The sequence below is a fragment of the Phoxinus phoxinus genome (genome assembly GCF_949152265.1).
Source record: "Phoxinus phoxinus genome assembly, chromosome: 2".
NCBI classification, from domain to species: Eukaryota; Metazoa; Chordata; class Actinopteri; order Cypriniformes; family Leuciscidae; genus Phoxinus; species Phoxinus phoxinus.
The window spans coordinates 21,222,038-21,242,033 of NC_136877.1; the positions used below are offsets into that span (position 1 = coordinate 21,222,038).

The window sequence follows — 19,996 nt, forward strand, 5'->3', positions numbered from 1 at the left end:
TTACTATCTCATAATGGCTATACAAGTATAACCAAACATCTACTATTGACTTGTAAAATAGCAGTAAAGACCACAAACGCTAAGTCTAAAACACATCTATAGCCTAAGTCACGCCTCTCCATTAGTTGTGGTCTGGATTGTAATTTGTAAACACACTATTCATCATATTTTATGCAGTACCTTTATTTATATGCTGGCAAATAAAAACCAAAAAGAACAAAATTGAGTTTCATGCTTAATAGACCTAAGTCAGGATAGACACCATATAAAATTTGACATGGATGAAAATGAGGCTGTAGGGATACACCTACAGTCTTTACAATGATATGCATTATAAACATCCTAGATCATATGTGATTTTCAAAATACACTATCTGCATTAGCACTCTATGATCGGCGGAAGTAATCCAGCATCCTTATAATTCACCGGAAATGCGTCATGTGCATAGAGCCTATACACACTGAACACACTGTCTACACTGGCTCATTTAGATTCCTGTCACAAATTAAATATGCCACAACCCTGACTAAGGTCTATGGTGAACCTAAAGGACTACAGAGTGACAAGACAACACCATCAAAATGAACTTCCAAAGCATGTGGTCAACAAGTTTATTCAGTCTTGTTCAAACGGTTACATATTTTACTTTGATCATCCAACTCACACAAATATCTCAATAACTGCTCTAAAACAGTGGTCTCTTCACTGTACAATAAAAACGATACTATTTAAAAACTTCATGGTATCACTGTACGGTACAGGCGCCACTAGGCAGAAAGTCCTGGACGTAGGAAGCCACAGCTTTAGTGAGGTAAGTCATGGTGCCAAAGCGGCCACTGGGTGCAGTATCATATAGGAGCCGGCAGATGCCTGTAGAGTGATCCTTTTCTAAAATACTGTCCTCTGCACCTAGATCCTTCTGCAGGATGGAGAGAGAAGAGATTTTTTTTTTATATTTGTTGATAATATACTGTTGATAACTCATACCATAATATATACTATCATTTTATTTTTAGTTAAATGCCCATACCTGGTCCTTGAAGAACATGTCATTGGCGATGTGAACAACCTTCTCTATGTGGATGATGCTGCCAATGCTTTGTATGTCCACATCAGCCAGCATTGTAAGTACCAGGATCCCTTCCACCAGCAGCTGCCTATATTCAGGCTGAGGGACACGGTTCAGCACCCTTTCTACATGTACCGCAAACTTAATCTCACCCGGGGTCATCTGGAGAGAGAGACAGAATGGTGGAGAAGGAACTTTGCAGTGAAAGTTACAGAAAGCAATTAGCGCAACATGTTAAAGGATTTTTAAAAGGGCCCAAACCTCTCTTGTAGTAGAAGATGGGAGCACAAAGCCTTCTATTGAAAGGCCATGACACTGCAGGGAGAAAAAAAAATCATATATTTCACTATTTTGCATAAGATAAGAGCAGACAATATCATTTTTTACCATTTACAGCACTTGTTATTCTTCTAGGTCTCACATAATCACAGAAAACAGCTTACTTCCGGGTTGCAAAATGAGGTTGATCAAGGTCAAGTATTTTTTATAACTATTTCATATGTTATTAACATAACACTGCTTTAATTCTTCCAACCTTCTGTAGAATCTTCCAGACTTTTTGATAGAAGCCAACAGGAACTCTGTTGAGAGCACCATCAAGCCTTCTTCTGCGCAGCCACTGGCCCTGCCGACTGTCCCGGGACGCACCGACACTCACCGAGCTGTCAAACCCATCAATTGAAGGCATCCGGTACCTCTGCAAGTCACATTTTAGCACAGGTCAATAATTTGACCAATTTCTTGGTTAGTGGTATGACACACTGGTTTCTTGACAAATAAAATGAACATCTACTTCACAAAACTTTGATCTGGTGATTAGGGAGGCATGTGACTTCATTATTCTGGTGTTTACAGACACCAAATTTGACTTGGTTTAATAGAGTGGTTAGAAGCATTTGCATCCGGTTATATAGGAACATCATTAAAGAAAGGTGGTGGTAACAAGTTGAACATCTAGTTTATTAAAATGACAGAGTGCTGCAGTGATGACATATTTTTTGTAGGCCAACCCAGAACTTAACATCAACCTGGTTCCCTCGACAAAAAAGACCACAGGATTTTACCATTAAATTAATTATTGAGGAAATACGGTCTGTGAACAAACAAAAAAAGTGTATGGCTCTTATACATTTTGTTCATCAATATAATCTTCACAAATGTAAACAACTTTAATGAATTTTGAAGCGTAAATACAATCAGCGAAAGTAAAACGCTAAAGTTTGGCTATAAACGAACTACACCACAGTCACATGACTTAAATCTCACCACCACTTTTGGAAACCACTTAAAGCTTCTGGAAACTCTTTCCATCTTTATTTAAAATCTACAAGTTGGAAAGTTTGAGTTATAATAGTTTGCAAGGATGCGAGTGTAAACACAAGGCTGTAAATGCGGAGTAGTGAGTAGATGAATTTATTCAAGACACTTAAACTCACAAGCTTGGTTTAACTGATGTATTTTATGTCGTACAATAAAATATGAAAATATCTTGAGCTTGTGTTAACCACCGATCTTATTTCAGGCTTTTAACCAAAAACCTTATTTAAAAAAAAAACTTTGACTTCGGGGAGATGGAACCAGAAGAGCAAAAATACTAACTCTTTTCTGGGTTTTATGACTCATTCCTACAGCACATAGAATAATTAAATAATTTTTCAGGCACAGACTATTTGCACAATTTGCAACTCTTTGTAGCCTAATCTTACCCTTCAAAAAAAATGTAAGTGAAAAGTAAATATGGCTTTGAAGAACTAAGCACTTACCCCTGACTCCATTGTCCATTCACTTCCAGTGTCGAAGGATTGACCTGATAATGTCTACAAAGGGAAAAGACAGACCGGGGATGGACAGTTTTACAAACTTTCTACATGACGAAACTCTTTTGAGCCTCCTTCCATAATTATGTTCACATTACCCATGGAATTAAACACCATGCCATGCACCTTCAGACCCCGTGAAACCTGTACATTTTTCTTTGATGCGATATCCAGATTTAAAAGTAGATGTACAGTGGATTTCCTCCTATAACATTAACACATCCCATAACCAAATTGAGCAGCTGATGTCAGGTTTTCTCTTGACATTTTTGAGTTGTTGAACTTAATTTGAGATTAGACCACATTACATGAGACTGAGTCACGGCTCATTAGACACATCACCTTACTTTGGATCGACCATGACAATCGGTGATCTTCCAGCTGAAAGCATTTAAACACTATTAAACATAGAGAGACACGACATAGTAGCTATAGTGTTTACACGGTTTAATCTTATAATTGAGCTTTTGTAATATCTGGCTTGTATGTTTTTGGTTCTGGATGTGCAGTCGCCTACCATCTTCATGTCACTCTTCAGTTTGCTGATGCCTGCACGCTCACTCTTGGTGGCACCAACATTGCCGACCTCATGGATGGAGATGAAAGGACTGGCGCCGGGCTCAACTGAACGAACTGAAAAGCGAAAATGCACCCATTCAGACAACCAAACCAACCAGAGAATGCTAAATGCAATGCATCTACATTTTCCAGCTCAAAAGTACAGAAAACTGTTATTTTCATGAAGTCACTCACCACTTCTCTGAACACCAAATTCTTTGCCGCTCAGAATGTGGTGGAGAAGATTCTTCAACTCAGAGGGACTCAGTTTCATTAGACTCTCAGTGGCCTCCTCACCTACAACACACATAATATATATCAAATGTTATACAAACATTATAAAAAAACATCAAAATCCTAAAATACACTATGAACACATGATGAATAATAAATGCAGTACCTGAGCAGTTTAGAGATTGGGCCAGCTCAGTTGCCATAACCTGAATGATGAGGCCAATCCTCAGCCGAAACATCTCACTGAACAAACTGGGCTGCGTTCTGATGATCATTGCCAGGTACACTATGATCTCCTAACACATATACAAAAACAAACATGCATTGAAAACAAGCCTCAAAAAATATTTTATAAGCAAGGCCTGAACGGAATCAGCACACAGAATTTCACTGAAACCATGAATTATGAAATATTTTGGCTAATTTGATAATGCTTTCATCTAATGACATAAGAGTAGTTCTATCATCTCACAATGTATTGTGTTCAAATAGTTTTCCCCCACAATCAACAGAATAAGTGAAAAAGTTTGGTGTGCTCTTGGTTAAAATATTGGGGGATTTTTAATGTTTTTTGTAAGTCTCTTATGCTCACTTAGGCTGCATTTATTTTATAAAAAATAAAGCTTAAATAGAAATATTGTGAAATATTTTTACATTTTAAAATAGCCGTTTCATATTTGAACATATTTAAAAATTTAATTTATTCAAATGATGGCAAAGCTGAATTTTCAGCATCATTACTACAGTCTTCAGTGTCACATGATCCTTCAGAAATCATTCTAATATGCTGATTTGGTGTTCAAGTAACAATTCCTATTATTATGTTGAAAACAATTGATCTGCTTTATATTTTGGTGGAAAACAGGATCCATTTTTTTCAGAATTCTTTAATGAATAGGAAGTTCAAAATAAAACATTGGAAAAAAAAATGTGTAACATAAATCTTTAGTGTCACTTTTGATCAATTTAATGCATCCTTGCTGAATAAAAGTATAAATTCCTTAAGTATAAATCTTACGGACCACAAACATTTGAACAGTAGTGGAAAATCAACATGTTTGCGTGTAACCTGTGTGAGGATGGCGATAGTGATGTTGTTCTCGCTGGCTTGATCAATAAGTAAGGCAAGTTGGTCAAGAGGCAAAGGCCTGCAGAGAAACATCCAGATTACACACACAATCTATCAATATTGTGCAGCGTTTTAGTGTCATCTGAGCTGGGAATATGAAAACTTACGCAGTAATAGTCTTCTCTCTGGGCTCTGGCGGTAAACCAACTGTCAAGTGTTTCTGATGGGCCAGCAAATCTGAGCAGGCCTACAAACATGACCATCAAGCAGAATACAGAACAATTCATGAAGTACATACTGTATAATAATCTTATCCTGTGAAGTAAGAGTGCCGATCTAACAGAAAGAGTTGTGAGAAATGCTAATAGCCAGTATTATAGTTCCTTTTACCACAAGCTTGTATTTACCCAGTCCAGTTCCTCCACTTTCTTGCGGAGCATGCCTGAAATCATACGGATGAGATCCCAGCAGCGTAGTTCTCCTGCCTTCTCATAGAGCTCCACCAGCAAACTCTTAACAGTGGTGCCGTTCCCATGCAGCTGAGTATCCCAATCCATCCCCCTGTGAGAAAACACACAACATTAGATTTAATACAAAATAAAAACAACTCTATAGAGGTGTCCACACTCATAACTCTGATTCAAATGTGACAAGTGACTTACTTGTCTTTGAAAAGGATGAAGAGGATGTCTGCCTGATCATGAAGGCTCTCGGTGTCTTTAAGCACTTGGACTAGACCACTGTAGTCAATGCCGCCACGAGTGTCCCGAGGCAGGTTACATGCAGAGGACATGGACACATCTGGACTCTACAGAGTTCAATTAAACATATTAAAGAGTTGTCTGTCATCTCAGCTTTGCATTTTTAAAATATCCTTTGTGTGTCTGCATATACACACATGACTGGTCCGTGGTCCCGGGAAATCTTTTAGATTAAGCGCAGGCTGAGGGGATCGGAAAAGCTTATTGGGAAGATACATGTGCACATCTGAAAAACAGACAAGGAACAACAACAAAAAAAGGCAAAACTAAATAGAAATGTAGACAGGCATGGTGTACTCTTTGCCTTGTTAGACAAATGCATGATTGATTTGCTTCCAAATAAAAAAAAAATATTTTTCCTTCAGTGTGCCTCAATTGTTGCTTTTTCACTCAAAAATTAAAATTATGTCATAATTTAATCGCCCTCATGTCATTCCAAACCTGTGTGACATTCTTTCTTCTGTGGAAAGTAAAGGACAATATTTTGAGAAACGTCTCAGTGTTTTTCGGTCCATACAGTGAAAGTCAATGGTCACCAAAAAAATTTATATCTTCTTTTGCTGACATGTTTGGAACGACATGAGGGCGAGTATACAATTATAGAATTTATATTTTTAGATGAACTATCCCTTTAAATGTAAAAAAGGATCAGGCTCTTGAAGCACTTTATGTGGCAGCCTGGCCAGGTGAAACTACACACTTTTAAGCTTTTAATATAAAAAGCTTCCATTCATGCAGTCTGCCTTTTATTTCCACTGCATCTTGCCTTGTGGCCTTTGCTATTTTTCCAAATTAAAAAAAAAAAAATTACTACTGCAATGATTCTATGAATAAAAAAGACCCAAATAATCAATTTTGTGATTCATTGCTAACTATTTGCCTTATCGGTTGGTTTTTGCATCCCTAAAAATTACCCTTCAAACATGTAAGAGTTCATTAGTTCAGCTCACTGTGGATTTGGAGCTCCTTGGCTTTGTTCACAAGAGACACCATCTCACGTGTCTTAGTGGCTGCAGCCTTGAAGCGACTCAGTCCTTTTGCCTCTCCCTCGACTCTGAGTCCCCGCTGAGGCACCGCTGCAGTTAACAGCTGGTCCAGGTATTGTGCTAGATCATCTGTATCTGAGAAAGAAAGCGTTAGAAAAGTCAGGATAAGAAAGAATGAGACGAGAGAAAGAGAGGTTGTTGGGTTGGAGGTGGCAATGAGCAGCAAGATGCTCAAGTAAAACAGTTTGCAATGCACAAGAACAGAACTGTTTGTGTGACATTACAGCCTGCAGTCTAAAGGTGATGATACACGGGGCAACTTTTTGAGCAATGTTTGGGCCATTTTGCCATCAACGGGCAACCAGGTGAGAAAGAGCCCACGACCGATCTAAAGTATCCAGATAGAAATTGGAAAGTGCCCAAGAAACATTGCTCAAAAACGTTGAGCAAAGTAAAGTCACCTTAAGGGTAAATGCATTCCTTGGAGAATCATTCATGCTTGATAACACAGATTATTCTTTTTTTGTTTAAATAATAAATCATCCATGTAATTTCATACAAGAATAAAAAAAAAAAAAAGTAATATAAACAATGCAAGATTCTTTAACATGATGCGGTTTTCACACTGCAAGTGCTCACTGAAAATGATCAACGTAAAAACAACACATTTTGCAATGATGGTAGAGAAAAATAGCTAAGATGCCAAAGTAAACCAGAAGAGTTGAAGATCAGAGATGTTTAAATGTTTTGTTTTTAAAACTACATTATAAAAACTGTTAAGGTAATTTAGTGTACTTAAAAATCAATTACACAAACTCTCCCAAAAGATCAGACTCAAAACATAAAAAAAACATAAAAAAATAAGGGAATATTTATGCTAAACTGTTGCCTTGGCTTTGGCTTGCTTGGTTGGAGACATTTAATATTCAACATTATTGATCTGCCTAGACAATGACGCAATTTTCTTCTAGAAGCAAACTTTGTTGTATTATTTTCATGTTATCACTGTGAAGCTGCTTTGATACAATCTGTATTGTAAAAAGCGCTATATAAATAAAGGTGACTTGACTTAAAGTGTAGCCTAGGCATAAAATCAATGTAACATGATTCAAAAAATAACTAATGCATTAGAAAACAAAGGAACAAAGAGTTTACCAATGTGAGCCATTTAAATCACAACTCTACATCAAGGACTTCAACTCAAATTACCAACATCAGTATCTGACCATTTCAGAAGTCATTGTCAAACAAAATCTGAATATTGCCAGAATATTCGTTCTTTCCCCTTACCATCACTGAAGTTCAGGTCATGCACAGCACCACTAAAGTAGCTGTCCTCAACATCATCATCTTCATCCCAGCCCCTACTGGAACGTGTCTTACCACTATCGAGGAAGCTCAGATGAGCACAACAAGACGTGGTCACAAACTCAGATAACTTTCCAGTCTGGATCCTAGCAAAATTGAGAGCAGCAAGCAAGTGAGCGGAGACTGCCCTTGAACGGGTATTGTTGATGACATTTGCATCCAATGATTTACATCCTCAATTTCTGACCTTGCCCCTCCAAAGTAGCCATCCTGAAGCTTCTTCAGTGTGGCCAGCACAGCAGGTTCCAAGTCTGTGTGGTCATGGTCTAAGAAGTTACACACACAAAATTAGGAAAAACCTACACACTTCAAATGTAATATTGTTTTCCTTTGACCCTACATTATCAGAACATTATCAGAGGCACCAGTTTTTACTCACTAAGCATGGTCTGGGAAACAGGAAAGGTGACGGTAGGACGGCCAGTCATCCTCCAGCGAGAAGACAAGTAAGACAGGTCAGTGCGCAACATTTCCACGATCATCTTGTTGTCCAGGGCCAGATAGAACTGCTGATGATCTATAAACTACAGTACAGCAACATGACAAACCCAGAGACATGAAGAAATGGGAAATCACGTGAAAAAAAAGAGAGAAGACGAAAAACATTTGGCCTTTAGGGTATATTTTAAAAGCTTTATGTGGCTCATTTCTGCCTCACCAACTTATTTTGATTTAACTTCTGCCGGGTGATAAGCAGTGGTTCTCTAAGTCAACATAAGGCTCAAACATGCCTAGTTCAGCACATTATGAAGAACCTGAGGTGTGAAGCTAAAGATGGTGTTGCGGATGATGTAAAGCTTGGAGGTTCCCAACACGCCCATCCTACGGTAAGGTCTGCCGGTCAGCCCCAGTCTCTCATTACGCCCTTGGAGAAAGGCAAACACACACACACACACATGCACCCTAATTACATGAAACAAATATTTGTGTCTCCTAAAAATATAGTTGACTGTCAAAAGCAATAACGTGTTTTTGTATTTCTTCATACTAGTATCAAGTGATACTTTATGGTGTACCACTTCCTACCTAGTCTGGCATAAATGTGGCTGAGAACCCGAGATGGCTGCACTCTGATAGGGTGGATGTCTGCCACTGTCTCCACATCAATCCCATTCTTCTGCAGGAGTGCCTTAATATCTTCATTCTCAGCAAGGATGGACACTTATCAGAAGAAAATGCAAACATCAAGATGAATTTTAACCATGCAATGCATCACATGTGCTATTGGTTAAAAATGTTGAAAAATACCTTGTACAACAACATCCGGTTTAGGGATGGTTGAGAACCTGCGGTTTAAAGGGTCTATCTCTCCAGGAGCCAAAAAACCCTGAAATGGATAGGAAAGGTAGAGGTGTTTGTCATACTTTCCCAAACATAATTTGGTACGAAAGATCGCGTTAACCGAATATTTTACGTCATTGACTGTTTTTTGTTTTTTTTGCAGTGACGGAAAAATATCAGAAGGCCGTCCGTCATTTTGACAGATTATACTGAGAGTGATCTACTCTAACTTGTAACTGTAATTCCCACCCCTGTCCAGTTGGTGGCCACTGGTGCAGAAGGAGGGCATGCTGCAAATTACTAAATGTATCTAGTGAGGCTCAACCTTTAAGGTAATGATAGTTTTTTTTTTCCATTCACATTTTTTTTTAAATTCAATCAAATGTCTTATCATTAAAATATGAAAATTAAAATGAAGGCCCTGTCCATCAAAATGACAATGAGAAAGTCTAACGCAACTAGTGCTCGGTACAAAGCTTTCAAAGAAGTATAGAAAAGACATGACCTATAACCTCTCACCTCTGCCAAAAGGTTGCCCAGGACATAAAGGGACTGGCCCCACTTCAGAGGGCACTTTCCCATTGGGATCCTCTCCACCGTGTGAGGATTAACATACTCTTCATCCACCTGAAATAATGGGGGGAAATTATGTTATCAGTATAAAAAGCTAATTTCATCTGAATTTAATCTGAGTTGACATGAATCCAGTGAAATTTCACTGATATTCCACTTAAAAAACCTATTTAATAGTGTCTTACCTTATCAGGAGGAACACTATAGAGCTCAGGCAGCAGCCGTATACCATCTTTCTGTTTGATCATGATACCTTCCAGAGCTTCTCGATACTCCTGAACCTGAGAGGACAGAAATGAGCAACACAACCTTGAGCACATCTTGTTTGACTTATTTTTAACCTCCAAAAGTCACTCTTAAGCTTTGCCTTTGCTAAAAACTTTACTTTAGCTGCCAGAAGCCTCCCACTTAAGGCGGAAATAAACTTTTTCCATCAGATTTTAAAACACTAGGCATCCTATATGTGACCGTAAATGGTTACAGAAATGTGCATCATGCACTAAATTACTGAGGATCACATACTACCAGACTTTAAAGTCATTCTGATTACAACACACTTCACAACACAACCTCATTGCTAGAAGATACATGACAAATGAACACAATATGTGTTCTAAAATTTGCTTAAAATATCAAACATGTTTGATACCCTACAACTGGACAGAATCATAGCCTAAAGCTTTAAAAAATTATAAAACGTCTATATCCATCACATACTGTACTATGCAGCTGCCTGTGAAAACTTTCAACTCCAACTGCCCAAAATCTGCAGACTGTATCTAACTAGCATTGACTCATCCAGACTGCAAATTGGGGCAGAAATCTGTGCAAAAGTTGTGTAGAGTATTCCAGCCTTTACTAGTATAACTAACTAACTAAATGTAACTTTAACCTTAACCTTACTGCAACAGTATCTACACTATCACATTAGCATCTGTACTAGCCCTTGCCACAGAGTCTTAGCATTTTGGTGATTTCAATATCTTTAGCTAAATATTCAGCCAATTGAAAATTAAACAACTTATGCAAAATATATCATGTAATAGGTTTGATTAAAACATCTGAACAAAGTGCACTAAAGAATAGACAAACAATTCAGTAGCACTCAATGCTTTGTGAGCTAATACTATTCTAGCTCTCTTTTGGCTAACCCTGGTACAAATGTAGGGTAGAAATACCCTTACAATTTGATTATAATCTTTCATATTTCAAGAATGAGATGGATTAAAAAATAATGAATGTAGGTAAAATTTTAATTTTACCTGCTCTGGACTGTTGATGAAGATGCCATCCAAGATTAAGTAGGTCCAAAAAAGTGGCCACTCGCATTCAATGTTTTCAAAAAGCTTCAGCTCAGCAGATTCATAGTACAGCCTGTTGGGGTCCTATTGGGAAAAAAGGTCATGCATTTGAAAAGTATGTTCAACTTAGTATTAGATCTGTAATAATTCTTAATATTCAATGTAGTATTTAATGTATTTGCTGCTACATATTATAAAGTATTTGTACAACCTCATGTCCAGAAAAGTTGGGACATTTTGGAAAACGCAGTAAAATCCTGAATCTGTGATTCGTTAATTCTCTTAAACCTTTATTTAACTGACAAAAATACAAAGAAAAGCTTTCCAGTTTTTTCACTGACCAACTTAATTGTTTTATTTAAAAAAAAATGTGTGGCTGCGACTACAAAAGATTTGGGGCATGGTTACCACTGTATCAGCTTTTTAATCATTTGGGAATTGAAGATACTAAATGCTGCAAGTGGAACTTTTGCCTAATTTTGCCTGATACAAGACAGCTGCTCAACAACCCATGGTCGTCGTCGTCTCCTTTTCATGATGGGCCATACATTTTCAAAAGGAGAAAGATCTAGACTGCAGGTGTAGCGTATCTACGAAACCACTCTGTTGTTGCACGTGCAGAATGAGGCCTGTCATTGTCTTGCCCTAATAACAATGGACTTCCCAGGAAAGATGTCATCTAGATGTCTCTGTATAATCCCAATATATACTTTCATGTCAGTGGTACCTTCCCCACACATGCAAGTCACCCATGCCGTTTGCACTGATGCACATCCATACAATGACAGATGTTTGCTTTTGCACCCGTCGCTGATGAAAGTCTGGATGGTCCCTTTCGTCTTCGAAACTGAGAACTCGATGTCAGATTTTCTCAAAAACAAGCTGAAACATGGACTCATCGGACCACAGCACACATTTCCACTGTCTTTTGGACCAACAGAGATGAGCTCGGGCCAGAGAACTCCGTGGCATCTCTGCAAAGAATTGACGTATAGGTTTCTCTTTGCGTAACAACGATTCAAGTTGCTTTTCTTGATGCAGCGGCAGACTGCATTATGTGAACGGTTTTTCAAAGTACTCCCGAGACCCTGTGGCTGTATTTAACGCAGTAGCATGACGGATTCTCATGCAATGCCATCTGAGGGCTCGAAGGTCACAAAAATTCAACAGGTTTCCTGCCTTGCCCTACTGAACTGAGATTTCTCTGAATTCCCTAAATCTTTTTCACAATATTAATGTATGATAGATGGTGAAAGACCAATATTCGTTGGAATCTTGCAATGAGATATCTGCTTTTTGAATAGTTTTTAAAATAATCTTTTCACTTTTATTTTGACCTATGTCTCAACTTTGGAGTGTGTTGCAGCCATCAAAATGTATTTTTATATATATTTACAAAATACAATTAAGTTGGTCAGTGAAAACGTTGGACCTCTTTTCTTTGTACTTTTGTCCATTAAATAAAGGTTTAAGAGAATTAACCAATAACAGTCTTGATTTTATTGCATTTTTACAAACTTTCACAACTTTTCTGGAAATGGGGTTGTATAAACAGAAAATTATCCAATAAGACATAACGTGTGACCTAATTTGTCTGTGTATTGATATACTGACCTCTTTAGGAGTTTTGTGGCCATCTCTAAGGAAACGACAGCAGCCATATCTTCCCTACAGACAAGAAATGCAAGTAAAAGGAATAAACCACCCCAGTGTCAGAAACAGACGCAGTTAAACAAGTTCCTCATGTCAGAGATCACGTTCTGACCTGGAGCTTGGAGATGATTTCCTCCTTAGTGATATTGACTAACTCCATGTCTTCCACAGCAAAGGCTGGATATGAAATGATGGACAGGAGCCCAGCATCCACCTCTTTAGATGTTGAAGCTCTGGGTAACAAGGAGCTCAGAATGGACTGAGAGAAATATGTGGTAGTAGGGAGATGGTAATCATTTTAATCTTTTTTTTTATTAAGCATGCTGATGCTGAAAAAGCACTGGAATATCTATAGCCTCACCTGACAGTGCTGGATATCATCCGCTAAGGCATGAACCACAGAGTCAGGTCCCCCTTTGGCCCCAAATAAATTCAAGTCATCTAGGGCTTCAAGTGCTGCCTGCAGTTACAAAGGGTCCATTCAGGGGCTGTTACAGTATTTTGTCCTAGAAAGAATCTCAACTCAATAGTCAGAACAAAGCCTATATTTATTCACTGTGAATTGAAATTCAGGGCCACAGACTACAAATTAGGCATAGCCATCTCTGCCAGAGATGACCTTCACTCTTATGCTTAGTGTTTTATCAGTGAGGTTGCCACAATTAAATTTGTAATACTTATTTTCTGAATTCAAATTTGTACATTGTATTAAATGAGGTTAAGGGCTAGGTCCTTGCCCTTAAAATGGTACTCTGTCTTCTCTGACAGAGAACAACCAGAACCATTCTTCTCTGAGCAAAGTGTTGCAAGAGGAACAAATAGAACTGACACAAGCTTGCAGGGTAAGTTGGGAAGGAACATTAATACCAGAGAGGCCATGTAGAGGTTACGTTGGGTTATGTTCATCAGAGACGTTAATAGACAGTGTTCGTGAACACACAGTGTGAACCCCCTCCCCATGCCTGTCTGAGAGTTCTCAGCTGCTCAGAGAAGGACTGACAACATTATGTGGAAATGAGTATGAGAGAGTGAGAGTGAGAGAGACAAAAAGAAGGACAGTTCATTCGTTTATTTTGTTTCATTAGACTCACTTTAGCCATCCCGATTGAGCTGGCATTGAGCTCAGGGATCCCCTGATTGGTTTTGTCTCCTCTCTCCCACATCCCATAGTCCTGAATAGTAATGGGAGAAAATGTCAGTCACAGACACACAGCGCCTCACAGCTGAAAACATATATAAGGCCTAAATGATTAATACTGAGAGACTTACAGCCACTTTGTAAGCAGCTTCAATGTAAAACATCAGATTTTGGACCACATCCACCTCGTCCTGAGTATACACTATGTGCAGCCCTAAAAGGACATAAGAAGACACAGCAAAGGATATATGTGGGAGAAGTTAATGCTGGGCTGAAGTAAACTGACAGCAGCCAATCAGATTCTTGGACTACTCTTCTCACACTGCTGTTTTGTCAATGACTAGTTAATCTAGTTAGACATGTACTTAAGCCTAGGGCCACACAATTACAGCTAAAATCGAATAATTGTTGGTTATTTTTCTTTAATTTTGATTAATAGAATTGAATGGATAGGTCACTCAAAAATGACAAGCTGTCATCAATTACTGACCATCATGTTGTTACAAACCCATAAAACTTCAGAACTCAAATTAAGATATATTTAATATTCTCTTGTCATTTTTGTCCATCCATTGAAAGTCCTTGAAACCAAAATTTTCTAGCTTCAAAAACTAAGTAATCCATATGAATCCATCTCTTCTAAAGAGACCCAATTCTTTCATATGATGAACAGATTTAATTTAGGCTATAAACACTGATCAATGCACATACGTAGAGCACATCAAATATGGTAAGTGGAAGATCAAATGTGCTTGTTAAAAAAGACAGAGCAAACCTTGTTGGTTCTTGAACATCAAAGCAAGCACGCTGCAATAATGTCTCTTCAGAAGGCGTGAATTAAACCACTCAATTCATATGGATTACTTTTACAATCTTTCAATTAACTTTTTGTGTAAGTGTAGAAGTTTTGGTGTAATGGACTTTGTAATGGAGGGACAGAAATCTCTCTGAAAAATATTTTCATTCATGGTTTAAAGATGAATGAAAGTCTTGTGTGTTTGAAACAACATTAAGGGGAGTAAACGATGGCAGAATTATAATATTTGAGTGAATTATCCTTTAATCAAAATATTTTGTCTGTGGTAACAATGCGTCATATTTTTGTCTTGTCTGTATTTGGCTACAGTACAGTGCTCAACCACTGCAAAAAAAAAAAAAAAAAAAAAAAAAACTCACAACAACTCACAAGCCATGACTATAATCTTTATTTTTTATTTGAATAACTGTGCAGCCCTACTAAAACCTTAGCTGTAAAACATGGACAAAAGAGAGATTCTACTGGTTTACAGGAAAAGAAGAGAAGCTTGCACACTTCGAAGGCCGGGACACACCAAACCGACATGTCTGCCGTTGGGCAGTTTTTGAGTGTCGGTCTGCTTAGTTTTTGATGTGTTCTGCACAATTGGCACTAGTTGGGCGCCATCTGTTTGTTTGTTTTGGGCCGATTCAGCATGTTGAATCGGCGTAGGACCATCAGTGAGAGAGAGAACTCTGATTGGCTGTTCAGCTTAGCGAACGAGTCAGTGATGAAAGCGAGTGTGGCAAGCAGGGCAGGGCCGAGAGCCGTGGGAACGGAGCGGTTACTCACGGAGGAGCTCTGGGAGATTAAAGAAGGAGCAACGACAGTGAAGGATGAGAGAGGAGCAGTCCTGGACTATTTGTGTAGCGTTTTATTTTTTATTAACCGTTATAATTTTACGTCATCTTACCTGAGCATTCGAATGCACGAATATTGTCATAATAACATGAGCCAACAGAAAAGAAGAAAGTGATCAGCGTGATTGATATTCAAAATGGTAAGCAAGCGCTGCTTTGTTTAAGGTTCATATATCTGCCGTCCTAGTTTCGGTTTCCTTTTTTGAATGACAAAAATAGACTATTGATACCTGCTGATATAGACAGATATTCACTTCTACGCAGGCGCAGAATGCACGTGGTTGTTGACAGTCGCCTTTAGTCGAGACGCAGCTGACGAGAGGTGACAACACAGTAGACTTTCGTCGCCACTAGTTCTTTAACGTAGGCTTGGTGTGTCCCAGCTTTAGAGGAATAACGGAGTGCCTTTAAGAGTCTCATGTGCCTTATGTCACGATATGCAAGCTCTAAAGCAAGACCTGGACTACCTGAGGCAGTCATCTGAGCCAGGAAGAGCAGATAGACGGAGGTAGCGTCGAGCTGGAGATGCCCCCATTCCCCGTCACCCACCACAGCGGCACAGGTCTGAGTGTTATACTTGGCATGAAGGCTGTCCAAAGTGCTCTTACTGTATTTGAACTTCTCCACTTTGTCCATCTGTGGGGGGACAAGAGAGAACACTTCAGACACGTGGTAATTTGTCTCAATGGTAACATTTCATTTTGATAGTCCCCAAACAGAGATTCTATTAGTAGGGCCCAATAATTTCCGCGATCACGGAATCGAGAAATTAGCAAATTAACACGGAATCTAGTGTTAACACACTAGAATTTGTTGTTACTTGAAGTACTTAGAGTGCAGTGTTATGTTACATCATGCAGTATTTGTCCTGAAAAGTACTGAGTAAATATGTTTGTTACCTCAATAAATTTAAGGTCATTCCTATTTTATTTGTGCATATTTTAATAATAAACATTAAAACCACACTCTTATTTTTATGACTAAAATGACAGTAAAGGATTTTTTAAAAAAAACTAAATTCCCCAAAATTAAAACGGAAAAAACGGAATTTACAAAAATAAAAAAAACGGAATTTAGGAGAAAATAAAATGGAATTTGGGAAAAAATATAATGCATTTTATAGGGCCCTATATAAGTAACGTTGCACCTAGATGTCAGCTAACTCTCAGTAGAGTATTAGTAGACTGTCTGCTTAATATCTGCTAACACTCTATTTTGGTGTTCCCCAACAGACATTTGTGACTATAAATTACTTTGCAAGTACATGTCAACTTATTCTACTAATCCCAATCTGAACCCTAACACTAACAGTCTACTATAGTCAACTAATACTCTAATGAGAGTTAGTAGACATCTAGGTGCAACTTTACATATAGTAAACAGAATGTCTAAAAGTGACAATCAAAATAATCAGTAGCCGTAGATTATTACAATTTAAATTAACCGTTTTCTTTTATATTATATTTTAACATTTATTCCAGTGAATGCAAAGCTGAGTTTTCAGCAGCGATTACTCCAGTCTTCAGTGTTAAAAGCTGATGGTACCTGTCGCATGATGCATTGAAGAAGTGCCCTCATTAATTTTACCACACTCTGAAAGAAGAAAAACAGAGATCAGTGCACTCAGACTGCCTCCAAAAACAACACTTGGAACAGGCTCAACTGTGACCTTTCGGCTCATCGTTTAATAGCACAGGCAAGAGTAACATAACACTTCTGAGCCCACTGTAAAGAGACAGCTTAGGTACACTGATACATATACATGGGGCATGAAAAGACAACTGACCTTTCTTTAATAAAAAAAAACATGGACAGATGTCAAATAGCACACTCCACTGGTGAATATTTTGGCATGGCGTCTATTTTAAGATCATTCAAATGAAGATTATTCAACAGTTGTTACAGTTTGCTCAAGTGATCACAGATTTTCATCCAGTTGAACATATTAGGTTTGTTGGATTTGTTGACTATTCTGGGTTCTCTAGCATATATGTCCTCATGAACAAATGCTGTGACTGAACAAATATCTTAAAAGTTGTAATGGATTAATAAAACAAACAAAAAAAGCAAAACAAACATATCCCGTCCCACTGTCCCAGGTTGTACCTGCTCAAGCTCGTAGGCTTTAGCCTTGTCTTCATCGCGGTCTGCATTCTTCCTATAAGCCAAACTAAGAGCCCAGACAGACAGGATGCTGTAGACATTGTCCCTCACCCAGGCATCAGGCTGCTCTTTGCTTGCTGGTAACAGACCTGTCACTGGGTCCTACAAGTTACCAATACAGCTAGTTAAAATGATTAATAGCTACATGATAAATCTGCTCTGCCATTGCACACTATCTAACTAATCAATAAGCAAGAATTACCTTTACCACATATAACACAAATACATAGTATATGTAAAACTATATATTATGTAGACTACTGTTCAATATTTGGGATCAGTAAGAAAGACCTTAATTAAATTAATACATTTATTCAGAAAGGATGCATTAAATCAAATTGACAGTAAATGCATTTATAAACGTATAAAAATTATATTTAAAATAAATGCTGTTCTTTCAACCTTTCTATTAATCAAAGAATCCTGAACATTTTTTATCACAGTTTCCACAAAAATATTAAGCAGCACAACTGCTTTCAAAATTGATAATAGTAAGAAAGGTTTCTTGAGCAGCAAATCAGAATATTAAAATGATTTCTGAAGGATCAGGTGACATTAAATACTGGAGTAATGATGCTGAAAATACAGCTCTACCATCACAGGAATAAATTATTATAAAATATAAAAATGTAAAAAAGTTATTGTATATAGCAATAATATTTCACAATATTACTATTTTTACTGTATTTTTTATCAAATAAATGCCACCTCTGTGTGCCTAAAATACTTTTCTTTTTTTACAATAAAAATCTTACTGACCCCAATTTTATTTTAATTTTTTTACATTTTGTGTTTGCCCTGGAATTTATTTTCATGGGTATTTTTTTGAAGGACATAACAGAACATCACAGAACATGTTTTATTTATGTCAAATACTCAATCTGAATTTTGAACTAAATAGTAAATTAATAAGTACACTAGCACAGATAAACAGATAAATAAATAAATAAATAAATAAATAAATAAAAGTAATTTTAACAGATTTATAGGATTAAGTAATTGGTCGATTTTGTCACTTTTCAGTGTCACCAAACCCTGGTCAACTCTGGCCCTGAAATACCCTACACATGATGTAGATTGTATTATACATTTTATTTACAAGTGTTTGGTTGTTTGTTCTTAACAAAACACTAAAAACACTAAATTGCAATATTTTTCTAAGAACTAATCAATTTTCTAAGATCCAAGAACTAAGGCAGATCAAAAATGTCTACTTATAAGAACTTCAATGAATGAAGGCATGTTTAGTGAAAACCAGCTTTTTAGTGAAGCGTCAGTGTAGAAATGAAACACTCACTTGGTGACGCAGAATAGTCTGATGAACTATCCGCGCGTAGTTGTCAAGTTTCACTCCAGAATTGCTGCGACTCCTCATTTTAGTGCCTAGCAGGTTTGCGAAAAACCTTTATGCTTCAAAAATCGCCAACATCCTGCTGCAATAAACCAAAGTGGACATTAAGAACAGGAGGCGAGCTGAACGAATTTGAAACCAAGTTGTCAAGGGCTGCATGGTGCTTAGAGACGCTCGCGCTGCATGACCAAACTACAAAACGTGTTTTTCCCGACAAAACTTGCGTAGATTCAGTAAACATAAACAAACCTGATCACTTAAGTGCAAAAAATCCGGAAGGAAAGTAAATTACTCGTGCACACTCGCGAGTTACAGTCAGTTGGGAGGATCCTCCGCCTTTTCAAAATAACAGTGAGCTCAATTTATATAATGTATACATTTATAGCGACACACTTTTAAAAGCATGTCAGTTTATGAACAAGTCTGAAAAAAAGCTTGAGATCTTGGAGTAAGTGGAGTAAAAACTTTCACCTCAAAGATTGTAGTTAGTTACACATCTTGTTATACAGAAAACGTCATATTCCTGACGTCATGCTGAACATGAGTTCAAGCGCACCCATGAGCGCACCATGCACATGTGAATCTTTGGGGAGGGGGGTTGGGGGTTCATTAAACACACGAAAGCAAAGAGTTGACCATATTTTGTCATGTAAAACTAAAAGAACGAACAAAATTTGATTGCTATTATGCAGCCTATGGAAAGTTTACAATATAGGCCCATACACAAACAGAAATGGGCAAACAATAAACCTAACAACTTGCAATTTAAAACTGAACTGGTGAAATATAATTAAGTCTCTATATTTAAATAAATAAAAAGGAAAAGTGAATGTATAAAACACTTGTTGAAACTTGTTCCTTTGTTATTTTGTTTTCCCCTCATAATTTCGTTGGTTTCATTTATTTAACTAAGGCTATTTTATATATTTGGTTTAATGTGATTATTTTCTTTGGTGCTTTCATGATTGCAACAGTAAGAACACTTTGTAAATCCTCAGCCCATGTATAGTTCTTTGT

The 19,996-nt window shown here is 37.5% G+C and overlaps 1 protein-coding gene across 4 annotated transcripts; it reads right to left on the minus strand.

Moving 5' to 3' along the window:
• Window positions 1–598: 598 nt before the first annotated feature.
• phka1a (phosphorylase kinase, alpha 1a (muscle)) lies at window positions 599–19,558 on the minus strand. Of its 4 annotated transcripts, none has more exons than XR_013795583.1 (34): window positions 19,229–19,504; window positions 18,926–19,061; window positions 17,572–17,730; window positions 17,011–17,058; window positions 15,933–16,101; window positions 13,941–14,023; window positions 13,763–13,843; window positions 13,033–13,131; window positions 12,784–12,930; window positions 12,633–12,686; window positions 10,980–11,102; window positions 9,903–9,998; window positions 9,664–9,771; window positions 9,112–9,190; window positions 8,890–9,024; window positions 8,619–8,728; window positions 8,243–8,387; window positions 8,051–8,129; window positions 7,786–7,949; window positions 6,460–6,630; window positions 5,647–5,735; window positions 5,411–5,556; window positions 5,156–5,309; window positions 4,916–4,995; window positions 4,749–4,827; window positions 3,846–3,975; window positions 3,641–3,742; window positions 3,405–3,520; window positions 3,230–3,268; window positions 2,834–3,092; window positions 1,606–1,767; window positions 1,332–1,385; window positions 1,032–1,232; window positions 599–920 (listed from the first exon to the last, which is right to left on the minus strand). XR_013795583.1 is itself a non-coding variant. In XM_079594463.1 (34 exons), the coding sequence occupies exons 3-34, from the start codon at window positions 19,001–19,003 to the stop codon at window positions 747–749; spliced, it is 3,669 nt and encodes a 1,222-aa protein (XP_079450589.1). In that variant the 5' UTR covers window positions 19,004–19,061; window positions 19,229–19,315; window positions 19,451–19,558; the 3' UTR covers window positions 599–746. The 4 variants fall into 4 exon arrangements, 2 of the variants coding, with proteins under 2 accessions (XP_079450589.1, XP_079450590.1); XM_079594463.1 differs by lacking the exon at window positions 3,230–3,268 and having other exon boundaries at window positions 2,834–2,887; window positions 19,229–19,315; window positions 19,451–19,558; XR_013795582.1 differs by having other exon boundaries at window positions 2,834–3,268; window positions 7,879–7,949.
• Between the last annotated feature and the right edge of the window lie 438 nt (window positions 19,559–19,996).

What these genes read in the sequence shown, in the direction of transcription:
- phka1a (XM_079594463.1), bottom strand. Translation starts at nt 19,003, where the DNA reads ATGAGGAGTCGCAGCAATTCTGGAGTGAAACTTGACAACTACGCGCGG. An exon ending in TGTTTCCCAGACCATGCTTA is followed by an intron (nt 8,130 to 8,242) that starts GTGAGTAAAAAC and finishes GTAACTTCTTAG; the next exon opens with ACCATGACCACACAGACTTG. An exon ending in AGAGAGAAGACTATTACTGC is followed by an intron (nt 4,828 to 4,915) that starts GTAAGTTTTCAT and finishes GTTTCTCTGCAG; the next exon opens with GCCTTTGCCTCTTGACCAAC.